The following is a 17,076-nucleotide window of genomic DNA, read 5'->3' as shown; positions in this document are numbered from 1 at the left end:
TAATGATGTAATGTATGGTGATTAACATAACATAATTAAAAAAAAGAAAAGTATCTAACAAAAATGTGAGTCTTTCAGCTTTATGAAAGGCCAAAATTTATGATTTATGTAAATAAACATTGTATTATTTGATCCCCCCCCCCCAAAAAAAAGATGGCTAAGTATCTATACATTTTACCTCATGCCATTTGCAACTCTGGAAAGTTTTTCTAATCTCTTTCTTTAGTGCTTTATTCATACCATCCTTCTGGCCCCGAGTATATTGCAAAATGATTTATTTGTTTACATATCTATGTTGGAATGCCTCAAGGGCCATCAGAGTATGGATCCTGAAGCTTCTCACGCAGGGCCTCCAGGACCAAGGGAGCTTGCTGAGTGAAGAAGCAGACGCCTCTTGTCATCTTTTTAAGATGACGAGTTCTTTTAAACCACCTTTAAGAAAAGAATTGTTTTTATATATCTTTGTTTAAAAATCATCTTAAAATTGCATTAATTTCCCATTATAATCCCTAAACTAAATAAGAGATGGAGAAAGAGATGAAGAGTTGGAAATATAGACAGAGACACAGTGACAGAAATGGAGGGAAAACGATTTTGTTTATTCTGTTTGAAATTATCTCTCAGCTAAATATCTAGCTCAGTTCCCAACATGACATATCATAGTACGGAGTACAGACCATATGTCAGGCACTTTACCGGTGCCAGAGCTATCAAGTCAGCACCTGATTCCTGTCCCAAAGATCTCACGTGCTAGGAATAGATTACACATAAATAATGCATCCAGCTGTGCCTGGTACATAGAAAGTACTGTGTGTTTGCTATTATTATTATTATTATATTTCAAGTTTAGTACATGATATTCATGATATTTATTATCAGAAACTCACTTTTTTTTAAAAGATTTTATTTATTTGACAGAGAGAGACACAGCGAGAGAGGAAACACAAGCAGGGGGAGTGGGAGAGGGAGAAGCAGGCTTCTCATGGAGCAGGGAGCCCGATGCGGGGGCTTGATCCCAGGACCCCGGGATCATGACCTGAGCCAAAGGCAGACGCTTAACGACTGAGCCACCCAGGCGCCCCTCAGGAACTCACTCTTAAAATGAAATTATGCTAGCAACTTTCAATGCAATATTTTCCAACTTCTCAATAAGCCAGAAAAATAAGGAAGCTCACAACAACACTAAAAACCAAGTTTGATCAATCAAAACATTTTGGAATTCTAAAATTATTCTCATTATCTTTAAAGAGGATAGACTGGACTGCAAAAAACAATGTTTGCCCTGATTCTGAACTGCTTCATGAATAAGGAGAACTCTGCCTACCTGAAAAAAATAACAAAAGACATGTTTTCTGTCCACTACAGGCTTCCCTTCTGCTGGGCCAACAGTTATATGTTAAATGAAACTCTAGGCAGTCATCTCTCAATCCAGAGGTTCTACTTTTTTGTGCTGACCAGAGAATTGATTCATTCCTCCTCTCCCCCAAACATTATACTTCCACCAGATCACAATCAATAGAAACCATCGAGGCAGGAAATTTAGGGGAAATTGGTGGCGGTTCCATAGAGACCTGGAGTGTATGGCACCTCAAACAAAGCAGTAAATGTGGGAAGGAGAGAAAGTTCCATAGTTGCAGCAAATGCTATGGATATTCCAAGTGTTACATCAGCTCAGAGGATCAGACAATAAACCATAGGCATAAAAGAAATTTCTACTGTCATCCAGCATATTTCTGAATATCTTTTAGAAATTGAGAATTGTACTGGAAGTAATGCCCATTCACCTGCTATTAGCTTTAATCCATTGTGCAAGATAGTGAATAGAATCAGGCAATTCACCTACCTAGTTAACAAACATGTGATCAGCATTGATCTCTCCTTGTTCAAGCGTAAGTAGAAAGAAAAGAGAAATGCAGGATCCATGCAGAATATCACCAAAGGAATGAATATATTAAACTAAAATCTGAAATAAACAGTATACTTTCTAGAAATAATTTACCTTAGGAAGCAGAAAAAAAAGTATTTAGAAACTGTTTAGCAATTTTAATATGATGCAAAAACACATAGACTCAATGAAGCAAACAACTTCAGGTCAAGAGAAAGCAAGTGAGGTGAAAAATGGCAAGATAGGGTGCAACACCAATAAATTTAGATGAAAATGGGTCCAAGTGAGCTAAGAAAGGACTATAAAGAAATTAAAAATGGTAATTGACCAAGCACTTCCACTCCTAAGTATTTACCAAATAGAAATGAAAATATGTTCACAAAAAGACTTGTACAAGAGAATTCATAGCTCCTTTATTCATTATAAACTCAAATGAAACATCCTAGGTCCATCAACAGAATTAGAAGTTTAAAAAACTGTGGTATATCCATACACTGTCACACTATTCAGAAATAAAAAGGGATGAACTACTGATATACAAAACAACATGGATAAATCTCATAAACAAAAACATGCTGAGTGAAAGGAGTCTTACAAAAAAAAAAAAAACAGCGTGTACTGTGTGATTCCATGTATATGACATTCTAGAAGAGGTAAAACTAATCTATAGTGGAAAACATCAGAATAGTACTTGTCCCGGTGGGGGCGTGGGGGGGGGTGGCAGAAGGATTGACTGTAATAAGCAAGAGAGAACTCTGCAAGGTAATGATGATTTTTATCTTTAGTGGTTGAGTTACACAGGTATATGCATTTGTCAAAACTCAGCAAATGTATACTTACCATTTGTCTATTTTATTGTAGGTAGATTTTTTTTTTTATTCATGAAAGTCAGAGAGAGAGAGAGAGAGAGGCAGAGGCAGAGGGAGAGAAGCAGGCTCCCTGCCTAGCAGGGAGCCCGATGCGGGACTCGATCCCAGGACCCTGGGATCATGACCTGAGCCGAAGGCAGACGCTTAACCATCTGAGCCACCCAGGTGCCCCTTATTGTAGGTAGATTTTACATAAAAAGTTTTAAGCAAGTATTCAATTCTAGTTAATAATGTGTATGCTAAAATAATTAGGGGGAAGTACACTAATATCTGCAATTTACTTTTAAATGTATCAAATATATGATATATTAATGGATCGATAGGGAGCTGGATGGATATATGAAAAAGCAAGATTAGGACAATATTAATGGAGAATCTAAGGGATATATATATATATACATATATGAGAATTTATGGCAAACGTTTTTAAATTTTGCTGTAAGATTGAATTTATATAATAAAATGTAAGGAACAAAATACAATCGCAGAATTAAAATCATGATTGTTAAGAAATTTACTTTGTGAAGAACTCAAAGTAACATCAAGAGAAAACTTGAGTTCTTCAATTGTGCAGACAAAAAGAAAAAAGTTATGAAAATAAGAGAAAAAGTAAAGCATATGGAGAACTAACAACCCAAATTAGAAGAATATTTAAGAATAAGGAGGTGATAAAACTCAGTATTTTCAGTCACTCACTAAAAGAAAACCAATTAGAATTTTGAGAACCAACAAGGGTTGGGTAAATGGCCAGATGTGTGCTCTCTACAAAACAAAACAGAGAAACTATAGGTTTTCCACTTTGATAATAAATGCTTTAAAAGATACTATGGAGAAAGCATCCCATTCATAATACCATAGAAAGGAGAAGAAAGAAAAAGGAAAAGTAGAAGAAGGGAGAGGAGGAAAAGCTGAAGGAGGAAGATGTGAGTGTAATTAACATCTAGGATAGAAAACATGATACTACTAAATAGAAAAATGCTATTGCTAGATAGAAAGCTTACAAAGATGTCAATTCTTCCCCAAAACATTTTTAGATTTAATACAATCCCATTGGGATGGAGGTGCAGCTAGATGGCATACAATAAAGTATTTTAAAGTCAATCTAAAGCATAAATAAACATGTATAACCCAAAGTTTGTTTTTGCAGGAAAAAAGTAAAGAAGAGCAACAATAGAAAAAAATTTTAATTTTAAACTAAAAGTGACAGGATTTGCTCTAGCAGATATTTTAAATAAAACACTATAAAGCTATAATATACAACAAGATGGTATTTGTCCTGCAATTGGTAATTCAATTTAATGAAAATAATATATAAGATCCTTAAACAAATCCTTACAGATGAAAGAATCTTATATTGTATATTATCATCACTGAAATATTAACAACCAGTGAAGATTATCGGATTAATGATGCTTAGAAAATTGGCTGACATAGGTAAAAAAAACAATTTAGATCCTCTTCATAAATCATAAATCAAATAATTTGAATACATTTAATATTAAATGTGAAATATAAAATCATTTACAACCTAGAAAAAATAAGGAAATCTATAAATGGGTTTTGAATGGGAAGAAATTTGTAAGCATAAAGAAATGGATAAAATAGTAAAAGAAATGATACACATATTTGATCAAATATGTAATTATAATTTCTGTACATCAAAAATGTATTTTAAAAAATCTGGGGGACATTCTGCAATATACAAAGGTCACATTTCCTTTATACATGAAGAGATTTTACAGGCAAAATTTCTAATATCTCATTGACAAACAGAAAGCATAGATTTTCACAAAAAATACAAGTGGTTATTCATCATCTGAAAAATGTTCAAAATTCACTATAAATCAAAAAATGTAAATTAAAGCAAAATGTGATGTTATTTTGCCCATGAATTTGGCCAATTTTTAAAAATACTAATGTCAAGTGCACAGAGAAATATGTCACTACTCACTGCTGCCACACATAAATATTATTAATTGGGCCACGCTGGAAATATTTTTCATAATATATATCCAGAACTGTCAGTGAATTTGTATTATTTGATCTGGTAATTTTCTGTTGGGGGTTTTTACTAAGGAAAAAAATTATGGATGCCATCAAAGATTAATGTATATGGGTATCATCACAATGTTACAAAAAATGAAAAAAGATTCTAAAAAGTAACAATATAAAAATAAAAAAGTAAGCCATTTTGTAGACTATCGAGCAAACATTCAAAAACCCTGTTTTCAAATAATGCATAAATGACACAGGAAAATGCGGGCGCCTGGGTGGCTCAGTTGGTTAAGCGACTGCCTTCGGCTCGGGTCATGATCCTGGAGTCCCAGGATCGAGTCCCGCATCGGGGTCCCTGCTCGGCAGGGAGTCTGCTTCTCCCTCTGACCCTCCTCCCTCTCATGCTCTCTGTCTCTCATTCTCTCTCTCGCAAATAAATAAATAAAAAATCTTAAAAAAAAAAATGACACAGGAAGATGCTTGCTACACTCTCCTAGGAAAAAGAACCAACCAGAACAAAATTAGGCATAATTTTGTTTAAAAAGTACATATATTTTCTCCAATTACCTACATTTTTTTGTAATAAGTGAATAAACTTATAATTTGTTTATACTGAAAAAGAAGTAAACTCTGTAAAACTATAATTCAATATGATAAGTGCTACAGTGAGCATAAACATAATATGCAACTGTGTGATTAAGCAAGGAGCAATTATTCCTTGAAGGGAGGTTACCAGGGGTTTGGTAATCAAAAATTCTTTAGAAAAGAATTTGTCATAATGTATAAACTTGTCAAACCCCCAAGTTGTACACCTGAAGCTAATGTAACACTGTGTGTCAACTATACTAAAAATAAATACATAAGTAAGTAAGTAAATAAATAAATAAAAATTATAAAAAAGAAAAAGAAATAATTTGACTTTATTAGACAAAGTGACTGGCCATAGTGAGCAGAACATCTTCCCATGTAGAGGGATGAATATGGTCAAAGCAAGACATATGCAAGAGATGTTGAAGTGATGAGTCTAGAGTGTGGGGTGAGTACAGAAGAGTGTCGAATAGAAGGTTGGTGAAAGGTAAGCTAGCTGGTAATTCTTGCCTGTTACCCTCCTGATATCTTTGGAAGTGTGAATCCTTATGTGAAATTCCTCATACACTCGGTGTGCATTTGTGCCTGTGAGTCCTGAGTAACATGTACCATATTCACATTTCATGACATGGAGTAGAAGATGAATTGGCTCTACCTACATAAGCCTTTACTGCTCCAGGTGCTCAGCTTGTCGGAGAGATGGGGAAAACAGCTCTTGACAAAGTCCTCAAAGGTCACCGTTGCTAAGGCATTGATGCTGGCAGCCACGGTGCTACAGGGAGAGAGAAGCGAGAACATAGTCCAAGCTAAATAAAGCTGACCAGCCTGCCCCATCATTCAGGGCAAACAGACAAGGCAGAGCTCTAGAAACAAAAAACAGATGCAGACATATGTCCTTCTTCTGGGACTTCAGGTGGGCTACATGGCCTGCCTACTCACTCTTCAAAGCTGCCTCTGTGCTTTGTGCTCTTTGATTTCTTCAAACTCTAGTGAAGAAGCTTGATGTTCATGCTCTAATACCTACCAGTGCCCCTGAACAAGACATTAAATGAATTAGCAGGCAGTAAAAAGTTGTGTGTGTATGTGTGTGTGTATTTAGGTTGGACTTGAAGCAGTGACTATCCTAATCCCGGAATCAGTACAGTTTGCCACTCATTAGTCATTCATTCATTCATTCATTCCTCCATTCATACCATTTATGCATCTCTTCATTCTAGGTACTAGGCATACAATGGTGAACCAGAAAAACATAGACCTTATACTCGGCAACACAGACATTCAACAACCAATTACACAATTGATCACAGTTGTTAGGAAGGAAAATAAGGTGCTACGAAAATATGCCTTGCAGGATCCTAAGCTGATTTGAAGTTAGGGGATTCTTCCCTTAGGAAATGATGATTAAGGGGCGCCTGGGTGGCTCAGTTGGTTAAGCGACTGCCTTCGGCTCAGGTCATGATCCTGGAGTCCCGGGATCGAGTCCCGCATCGGGCTCCCTGCTCAGCGGGGAGTCTGCTTCTCCCTCTGACCCTCCCCCCTCTCATGCTCTCTCTCTCTATCTCATTCTTTCTCTCAGATAAATAAATAAAATCTTAAAAAAAAAAGGAAATGATGATTAAGATAGACACTGAAAGGACCGATGCAAATTGGGGGAAAAAAGGTTCTAGAGCAAAGGGAAAATTACATTTAAATGCCTCTAGCTGGAAAGCTTATTGCGTTCAACAACCTGAAGCCCCCAGGGTGGTAAGAATGCAATCAGTAAGGGAGAATGGAGCAAAAGATAGGATGGAAAATGGGCAAAGACTAAAACTACATAAAGATTTGATATTCTCTCTGACTTTTCAACCAGAGTCCAGTCTTATGGCCCAAAAACTCACTTTGATGACAGAGAACCTGGACGTTGAGGTTTTCTTTTAAGAATATCATGAAAGCTTGGGCGCCTGGGTGGCTCAGTTGGTTAAGCGACTGCCTTTGGCTCAGGTCATGATCCTGGAGTCCCTGGATCGAGTCCTTGGATCGAGTCCCGCATCGGGCTCCCTGCTCGGCGGGGAATCTGCTTCTCCCTCTGACCCTCCCCCCTCTCATGTGCTCTCTCTCATTCTCTCTCTCTCAAATAAATAAATAAAATCTTAAAAAAAAAAAAGAATAGCATGAAAGCTTATTTAATTCCTCATACAGACCAGGAATATTTTAGGTAGTAGAATAGATAAATGTATTAAATTCATGTTATGCAAAATCACAACCACAAACAAAAGTTCTGGAAAAGAAACCAGCTGATGAACAAAATCTGGCCATCTGTTTGTAAATTTTCCGCTGATATTCAGTAGCTAATTGTTTTATTATCCTCCAGTGCTCATCTGAAGACAAGCTAGAGCTGTGCCAACAGCATGGGAGAAAATTCAAACTTTTTCTTTTTTCTGTAATGCAGGATAATGGTACCATTAATTTTAGCTGTAGCTTACTTTAGTTGGAATAGTTCCAGGTCCATCACATGCAAAATTAAAAGTTCCTTTCCTAAGAGGCAGATACAGCAAGTAGAAATTTCCCAAAACCCATTTCTAGGGAATTGAAACTGTAAGTACTTTGAGATACATTCCCTTTTTCCTGAGAATCAATGCATGGTGCGTGTTTCTTGCCAGACTCCCCTTCTATCTGCAGCTCCATGAAAGTCAAATAAGGAAAGTAGGTGTCCAAATAAAAAGAGTCCACATTCCCAACAGTTTTGTCTCAAAATACATCATCTGAAAGTCTCAAACATTAGGGTTGACTCTCAAATCCTTTGAGAGAGAGGAAGCAAAACGCTGAATTTGGCCCATATAGAACCTCTCCTGCGTTGCCTTTGTAATCAGGTATATTATCCATATGCCAATTTCTCAGATTCTAAAGCTTCTTTAAGATGGTAGAAATCTTTCTTTTTAATTTTTCCTATCCCTCAACCACTATCTATTTATTGTATCCCTATTCCTCTTTTCCTTTCTCAACTCAACATCTGACTTAAGGTTGTAGCAGAAGGAATCTCTCTATAGCATGGAGTATCCACTGTGTCCCTCTCTTAGAAGTTTTGGGCTTGAGACCCAAAGAGCCATCCATTCTCTTATGGGGAATTATCTGTTGACAACTACATGTTCTTTAATCTGGAGAGACTCAGCCTTAGAGTAAGAGAAAAAGATAAATAAGTAAAGCTCTATAGAGAGGGACAAAATAAAAGCTAGAGTGCCACCCTTCTTTGTGACTGATCCTCTGGTGCTCATTTTTTCTGTCCCAAGTTTCCCTGAGATCTTAATCTCAACACCACAGAATAATAACACTTTGTGTTACTGAAGCAAAATCCTAAAAAGAATATTAGCAAAAATAATTCAGTAGTAAACTAAATCAGAATTACACCAGAAGCAAGTTCAAGTCATTATATGAGTTCAAGGATATTGCTAATTTGGATATATGTCAACATATTAATATGCCAAAAGTTAAAAAAAAAACACTTGAAAAATGCCAAAAATTTAATAAAATTCAATATCTCCAATAAAAACTTTCCTAAAAGTAGAATAAGTATATGCGTTTTGTTCTTTTTTACAATTTATTAACTTAAATGATATTCTTTTTTTTAAGATTTATTTATTTATTTTAGAGAGAGAGAGTGGGAGCACAAGCAGGAGGAGCAGGAGAGAGAGAGAGAGAATCTCAAGCAGACTCTGTACTAAGTGCACAGCCCAACACAGGGCTCCATCTCAAGACCCTTAGATCACAACCTGGGCCGAAACCAAGAGTGGGACCCTTAACTGACTGAGCCACCCTGGTGCCCCTTAAATAAGTATTCTTAAATGTAAATAGTATCTTTCAAATTAAAACTTGATATCACATTTAATGGTAAAATCTAAGAGCCATTTACTCTTTTTCTCCTCACAAAATCATGCCCTACCACAAAATCATGCCTTACCACTTCTACTGCAGACCCATCAGGAAGAGAGGGACTAGACCTTACACAGGCTTGACCTTGTACTTGGATACTACTCTATCCCAGCCAGAGGGAAAGCACCGCTTCCCCCCCCAGCAACCACTCAGCCAATGAAAAGCCACCATGCTTTGTACTCCCGGTTTACTCCAATTGGTCTTTTAGTTCATAACAGCCTTCCCAACTTACTCCTTTTCTCCTCAAAAAGACAGACCTCTCCTTTGTTCCTCACACTCACCTATGGTTTTGCCTCAACTTACTTGTCCCTTATTGCAATTCTCTTTTATTCCCCAATAAACCCATTTTTTGCTGGTAAGATCATTGGTGGTTTTTATTTTTAAGGTTAACACTTCTAATGCCTTCCTATTGATCTTCAAATCCAAACTACTTCATAAAGTTTCACAAGTTTCCATCTCATACAACAAAGGAGCACATACAAATGAAGCATTCATCAGGGCAGCTGACACACAGTAAGTATGCAGTAAGTAGTGGTGATTATGACCACCATCGCCCTTGTCACGTCACTGGCCTTGCCATCACCACTGTCATCAACCTCCACGTCGTCAGAGCGGAGAGTTGTCGATATACTAACCTCAGAGTTCCGCTGAAGGCACAAGCCACGAAGAGTCCAGGCAGTCCTGGCATCGTGGAAAATATCTCCATGACGAAGTATGGCATCAGCTGAAGGAGGTAAAACAAGATAGGATTAGTGGCCTTAGCAGCAGAGTCTGAAATGTGAAAACATCACTTTCTAGCAAAAGGAGGTGGGAAAAAAAGACAAAAAAATAAAATAATAGAGGAGTTTGCGAAGACTCAGGTTGTTACATGCTGGCAGTTGAGGTTATGATTAATCCGATTTCATGGACCTGAGGTCCAGCTCCAGCTGGAGGGGAGGTGGGGGGTGGGCAGGGACAGCTGATATTAGGGAAAAGGGTTGGATGGACTTTAGAAGGTTCAGGAACTTGTTTTATTTCTCCTATGTTTGCAATATATGCCATTTTCTTGCCTGTCTACCCTTAATGTTAGCAGTTAAATCCTAACAACAAATGCTTAAAACTCATCTTCAGGGAATCTAGGTATTATGGTTCTACCTTGTAGTCAGATTTGTGAGAGAGGAGCCCCCCTGGGACAGAGGGGACAGTGGAATATAGAGCGGGGAGAGAGTGATGGTTCCTCTTGAACACATCCTCCATAAATGGAGTTTTTGAAAGCACTTTTTAAAAAAATTTTATTTTATTATGTTATGTTAATCACCATACATTACATCATTAGTTTTTGATGTAGTGTTCCATGAGTCATTGTTTGCATATAACACCCAGTGCTCCATGCAGAACGTGCCCTCTTTAATACCCATCACCAGGCTAACCCATCCCCCCACCCCCTCCCCTACAGAACCCTCAGTTTGTTTCTCAGAGTCCATAGTCTCTCATGGTTCATCTCCCCCTCCGATTTCCCCCCCTTCATTTTTTAATGTAGTATATTGGGGTGATGGTGTTTAAGCTATGATGAGAAGCCATGAGCAGAAGCTATATAGAATTAAAGGTAATTTTCTTCAATTTGAGAATAAAACGTCTTTAATCAATCTTGAGACATACAGAAAAAAAGAATTGAAAGTCTGCATTGACAACCAAGCCATGGGTTCAAGCCCAACTTCCACTCTCCCCAGCCTTGCCCTGACCCCTGGCCCCTGGCCTTATCTTCATGGACAAGGTGAGATACCTTTTTACGTGTCACTCCACCATTTTAAAACCTGGTGTGTGGTGATACCACCCAAGAGGAGAAGAAAGAAATCAACTCTCTTGGGCTTAGGAAGTGGCTTGAGATCCAGGTGGAAAAAAAGGAAGAACCCATATTACTCATTCATGGCCAGAAACCATAATACTCATTATGAACTCATTCATCTCAGCCATTTCCCCACTGGTCCCAAGTGAACACATACCTGGTCTGGTGCTGAGATAATGCCAGAAGTCCAAGGGTCACAATCTCTGAAGTGGGAGTACATGATTAAGCCAGAGAAGACAGCACACATCAGAATGATCCAGAGACCCAACAAGTTAAAATACAAGGCTCTAGAAAAAAACACAAAGATCTATTGGTAGCCTCTACACCATATTACAATATGATAAAGACATCACCCAAAATCCATGGTAAAAATTTTGGGGGATTTTTGCTATAAAATAAAATTCCACAGCCTTCAAGAATCACTACACTTTATACTTTTGCAATTTTTGTTTGTTTGTTTGGGAACATTACACTTTTAGACTGGTGACAAAATTTGAATGAGGTAGATTTTTGATGACTTTTCTTTTGAAATCAGGAGTTTTTCTGCAAAATCTCAATGTGTGGTGGATGAAATTTCACATACCGATCACTCATATTATATAACTTACAGTGATTTTCCCCCCACTCAATTCATAAAACTGTCAAAAAGTGAACTTACATTTTAACACCTTTTCTTCCAGAGGGATAATGAGATAAATGTAGAAGTAGACACATTTTGGAAATAATCACTTTGGAGACTGATTTAGATGAAATTTAAAGTTGAGGGTTTTTTTTTAAAAAAGATAACAGAAAGTATGCAAAACCTAAGGTCATTTTACCCATATTCTGGGGAGCAATTCTTTTTATTTGTACAACACAGAGATACACTTAATTCTAGTTTGAGTGCTTTGGCAGTCTCCTATGGTTATTTTGTATTCATTGTTGGTTTTTGAAAGTCAAAATATTACTAGTTTTCGGGGTTTTTTTTAAAAGATTTTATTTATTTACTTAGAGACAGTGCGGGCGGGAGGCAGAATAAAAGGAAGGGAGAGAATCCCAAGCAGGCCCCATGCCCAGCACAGAGCTCAACATGGGGCTCATCTCAACAACCTTGACATCATGACCTGAGCTGAAATCAAGAGCCAGACGCTTAACCGACTGCACCACCCAGGCGCCCCACTAGTTTTCTTAATCTCAAGGAAGACTAGAAAGTGGGTTGGAATTTTATAAACAACCTCATTCTGGAGAGTTTCAAAGGGCCAAGAGAGCAACAGTGGGAATTTTCTTGGATCAAGTCATTGTTCGAAGGGAATCAGATACATCCACATTTAAATGTAAGGACACACATTAATTTCAAAGCCTCCGAAAAACCATACTGTACAGGTGTACCTAGCTTTCAGAAAACCCTTGAGCCAAACTACTCATTTATGCAGCAAATCTGGTTAAATTATTCTCTCGTTTGGAAGCTTCTATTTCATACTATTTACATTAGAAAAGGGACTTATCCTAGAAGTTACTTCCTTTAGAGTTTTCTAACAATGTTTCTTGTGGAGTTGTATTGGTTTGTTTTTGTTTAGAGGGGTTGATTTAAAGATAGCCTTTTGGGAATACAATTAATATATGAGGTGGTCAATACCTATTAACTGCCTTGATTGTACTCTTGCTATCCTCCCTTCTGGGCAACTTTATTCAAACCTTTACTTAGGCCACCTCCTAGAGAGCCCTCCCTGACCATCTTTTTCTGAAACAGTGCGTCTCTGCTCTTTCTACTTCTTATACTGTTTTACATCTTTACAGCACTTATCATTATCTAAAAGTGTATAATATATTCATTTGCTTATTATTAGTTTCCCCCACTCAAACAAACACAGTGCTATAGAATTGTGCTGGCACTTAGCAGACATGAAATTATTTTTGGTAATAAATAATTGAATGAATGAATGGTAGAAATTCAGTACAATATGATTATACTCCTCATATCATTTATTTTTTTTAAAAGAACCTTGGGCCGTGAATCAGAAGACTTTATTCTCAACCATCTGATGTTAGACAAGTCATGTGACATTCTGAGGCAGTTATATCATCTGTAAAAAGAGTGTTAACACACCTGCTCTACTTCTATTATGGGACTAGTATGAGGAATGAATGAGTTACATTCTGTGAAAAGAGATGTAGGTTATATAGCCATACATTCATACATTACCCAAAACAATTTTAAGCTTCACCAGTCAACTATGGGAAATGAGAAACCAATGGCAAAATTGTACTGAATGTTAAAGTCCTTGTGTTGTGAATTTGTTTTTCATTAGAAATGGACTTTGATTCTTTACGGAATCTTGTAACTTAAGCCACTTCATTGATTCATTAAAAAAATATTTATCAGGCATCTCTATATACCAGCTCTTCTAGGCCCCGGGGTAAGGCAGTGAGCAACACAGAACCCACCCTCATGGAGGTTAAATTCTGGGATTAGAAACAGATCATCAGGGCGCCTGGGTGGCTCAGTTGGTTAAGCGACTGCCTTCGGCTCAGGTCATGATCCTGGAGTCCCTGGATCGAGTCCCGCATCGGGCTCTCTGCTCGGCAGGGAGCCTGCTTCTCCCTCTGACCCTCCCCCCCTCATGTGTTCTCTCTCTCTCTCTCTCATTCTCTCTGTCTCAAATAAATAAAAAATCTTTAAAAAAAATGGTTAAAAAAAAAAGAAACAGATCATCACTGAAATGAAATAAATGAATACAATGATTTTAGATGTAAATGAGGAAAATAAACTAAGGCAGTAGGAATAGAACAAAAGTGACTTGTGTGGGTGTGCTCGTCTTAGCCAGGAGATGGGATGGAGATGGGAAGGGACCAGAGAACATGCATCAGCCCCTATTACCCTCATGGCACCTTTTATGATCAGCAATCTTTAAAGATAAACTAGAAACAAGAGGAGGTGAAGTCAGCTTCCAGGGAGCACATCTAAAATCACATGGTGGGTGATATTATTTCCAGGTGTGAGGAAGGTCAATAAAGCTTAACATCAGTCAGTGATGTGAGTAATTCGTGAGTAAGTAATCTGCATTCCTGGCCATGAAATATGCACATATAATGAGTTGCTCCTGGTTTTTAACCCATGGACACGTTCAGTATGAACGTTATGGATCTATTTTCACCTATGTATGTTTCAGGATGTATTTTCCCCAAGTAGCAGAGCTTTCCTTAAACTCTGATGGAATGTTTTAATGACACCAAGGTCTCAGATAATTGAACGGAAGTAGAGCATTTAATCAACATCCTGCACAGCCTCCTAGGTGAGAGCAAACTGGCAGCTGGCTCCGAGTGGCCTCCTGTTGCCCCCCATAGTGACCTTGAGGCTTTAGCTGGGTGACAAATGACAATCCCCACTGCAGGCTTCCTTCCACCTGCATGCACTTCAACTGGACTGGCCATTTTGACTGATTTCTCTTTCCTGAACTGTAGTAACTAAACCAATTTGGATTCTCTCAGGGAAGTCTTTTCTAAAGAGAATTTTTATTTTTCCATCTTTCCTTATTCTCACAAAATTCCTGTCATAGCTTTGGTCCTTCCACAGAAGTGGGGATGGGTGGAAGCAGGAGTTGCAATCCTAAATGCTTAGGAAAGTGTGTACATTTTTTTCTCCATGAATATCTCTCCTTTTCTGACAGTTCTCATACCCATTAAATAGTCATGCAATAAATTCCAAACCCCAAGCAACTATTATGAATGTAATTGTATCAACTTTTGCTTGATTTAAACTAACTCGCTAGGGGCGCCTGGGTGGCTCAGTTGGTTAAGCGACTGCCTTCGGCTCAGGTCATGATCCTGGAGTCCTGGGATCGAGTCCCGCATCGGGCTTCCTGCTCAGCAGGGAGTCTGCTTCTCCCTCTGACCCTCCTCCCTCTCATGCTGTCTCTCATTCTCTCTCTCTCAAATAAATAAATAAAATCTTTAAAAAAAAAAAATAAAAAAAAAAATAAACTAACTCGCTAAATGAGTCTTAAAGATACACAAACACAAGCACACACTTGGGAGTACACACTATTATTGTTGTAATGGGGGAAATTAGACATGTTCACAAGAAAAAATAATATAACACAAATACATAAGATTAAAAACAATCTAGATGTAGCAGAGAATTATTGTTTATTTCACCAAAAGATCCTTTTAGAGATACAGTCAACTCTATTTTAAAGCAGAATTTTAAATGAATTTTAATTTTATCTATTTATTTTTGTGAAGTAAGCTCTACACCCAATGTGGAACTTGAACTTGCAACCCCAAGATCAAGAGTTACGTGTTCTACCAACTGAGCCAGCCAAGTACCCCTAAATGAACTTTAATTTTAAAGGAATTTTGAGATCAAAGTCACACTTGATCTTAAATACATTTCCAGTAATTCAGCTATTTGATAAAGTGATGATCTTGTATGGAGGGTTTGTTAACATTATTTATTGTAATAGGATATGAATGTTATCAGCAAATTAATGGAATACTAGATAATGCCTTCAATTCTTCCTTCTGTGAGTGTGTGAAATATACAAGAAATATAGTCTCTTTTGGAATTCAAGTTACAAAACAGTGAACCATGTCCCAGCAATGTTATCTTCTATTCAGCCTATGCATTGAAAGTATTTTAAAATCAGTTGGGGAAATATTCACAGTGGCTGTTTCTCACTCAAAGAAAAGTTAAGGACATCCCGACAAATCTGGGGATGCTGGAAATTTGGACAGAACAATGAGGATAAAATGTCCATTTTAGATGCATGTCTAGCTTATTTCTGCCAGGTCTGCAGAATAATACAGAACTTCCTTCAATCCCTGTTCTAGAGCACGGGATGCTTGCAGGGCTTGGAAGAGGCTTCCCAAGCTGTGCCCCTGCTGGGGTCTGTCAGGGCGAGCACGCCTGGCAAGACTGGTGACTGCCGGCTCGGCGGGAGTTGGGTTGGCAAAAGCCCCGCTGTGACTTACCTCATTACCTTGGCTTTCCTTCTTTTAAACCTCTCCTTGGAAAATTTAAGGATATACCCATCAAAGAAAAATAGAAGCTGAATTGATTGAGACCACAGGCTGAATCAAGTCACTCATAAGGGCTATCTCATCACAGAAACTCTGAGGAGGCAAAACATGCTATTTACCTCTGCATTGCCACCCAGGGCACCTAATTTCGCCTAGTGAGTTCTCAATAAGTGCAGGCAGCAAATGGTGTAGAGGAGAGCAAAGGCAGAGAGACGGAAGTTCAAACCCACTTTCTTGCTGAGATGGGAGTAGTAATGCCTGCCTCAAAAAATTGCTTAGAGGGTTAAATAAAACTTTCCATTTCTCTCTGACACACACACACACACACACACACATGGAAGCATATCATAAGTATCCAATAAAGACTAAGAAAACTGAAATGTTTATTTATAACTTACAGTTTTGCATGTTTTTCTGTTTTGCAAGAGATGCATCGCTGTATGGTGGACTGATTAACTCCATAGATCCCGAGCCATGTAAAAGTTCCTCCCATCGAGATTGTCCAAAAAGTGTGCCGCCTGAGAGGATCTACATCAAAGCTATGAGGCAGAGAGAATTGAGTGAACAAAGATGTTCCTTTGATGCCCAAATATTATTTTAGTTAGCTGAGGTTATACAGCTAAATCTTTATAAAACACGAAAAACTAGTATTGGACGTACTCAAATATATTTAGTCGAGATCCATTTGTTGATTGTTCTATGACATTGTGTAATCCTCCAGCATGAGCTGATCCTTGAATGAGAACCGTTAAAAATCCCACAATCATGACAACCATCTGAAATGTATCTGTCCACACAACTGCTTTTAATCCTCCCTGAAATGGAGAGAATAGATGTGAGTTCTCGGAAAGGAAGGCTGCAAGTCCTCCAATTCTTTACAACCTCTCTGCTGATGCAATCTTTCTTTCCTTCCTTCCTTCCTTCCTTCCTTCCTTCCTTCCCTTCTTTCTTTTCTTTCTTTCTTTTCTTTCTTTCTTTCTTTTCTTTCTTTCTTTCTTTCTTTCTTTCTT

The 17,076-nt window shown here is 37.9% G+C and overlaps 1 protein-coding gene across 1 annotated transcript in view; it reads right to left on the bottom strand.

Annotated features, from left to right (window-relative positions):
• The window catches only part of SLC5A12 (solute carrier family 5 member 12), a 46,074-nt gene that overhangs the window by 14,028 nt on the left and 14,970 nt on the right, over positions 1 to 17,076 (bottom strand). Inside the window, exons 5-9 of the mRNA XM_021685875.1 lie at positions 16,727 to 16,881; positions 16,465 to 16,605; positions 11,226 to 11,355; positions 9,879 to 9,967; positions 5,997 to 6,109 (exon numbers count right to left, since the gene is read on the bottom strand). Coding sequence (XP_021541550.1) covers positions 5,997 to 6,109; positions 9,879 to 9,967; positions 11,226 to 11,355; positions 16,465 to 16,605; positions 16,727 to 16,881 — 628 coding nt within the window. The remainder of the gene's footprint in view (positions 1 to 5,996; positions 6,110 to 9,878; positions 9,968 to 11,225; positions 11,356 to 16,464; positions 16,606 to 16,726; positions 16,882 to 17,076) is intronic.

Source organism: Neomonachus schauinslandi, chromosome 11 (genome assembly GCF_002201575.2).
Source record: "Neomonachus schauinslandi chromosome 11, ASM220157v2, whole genome shotgun sequence".
Classification (NCBI taxonomy): Eukaryota; Metazoa; Chordata; class Mammalia; order Carnivora; family Phocidae; genus Neomonachus; species Neomonachus schauinslandi.
The sequence above is the reverse complement of the archived record's forward strand: the minus strand, read 5'-3'. Positions and strand labels throughout refer to the sequence as shown.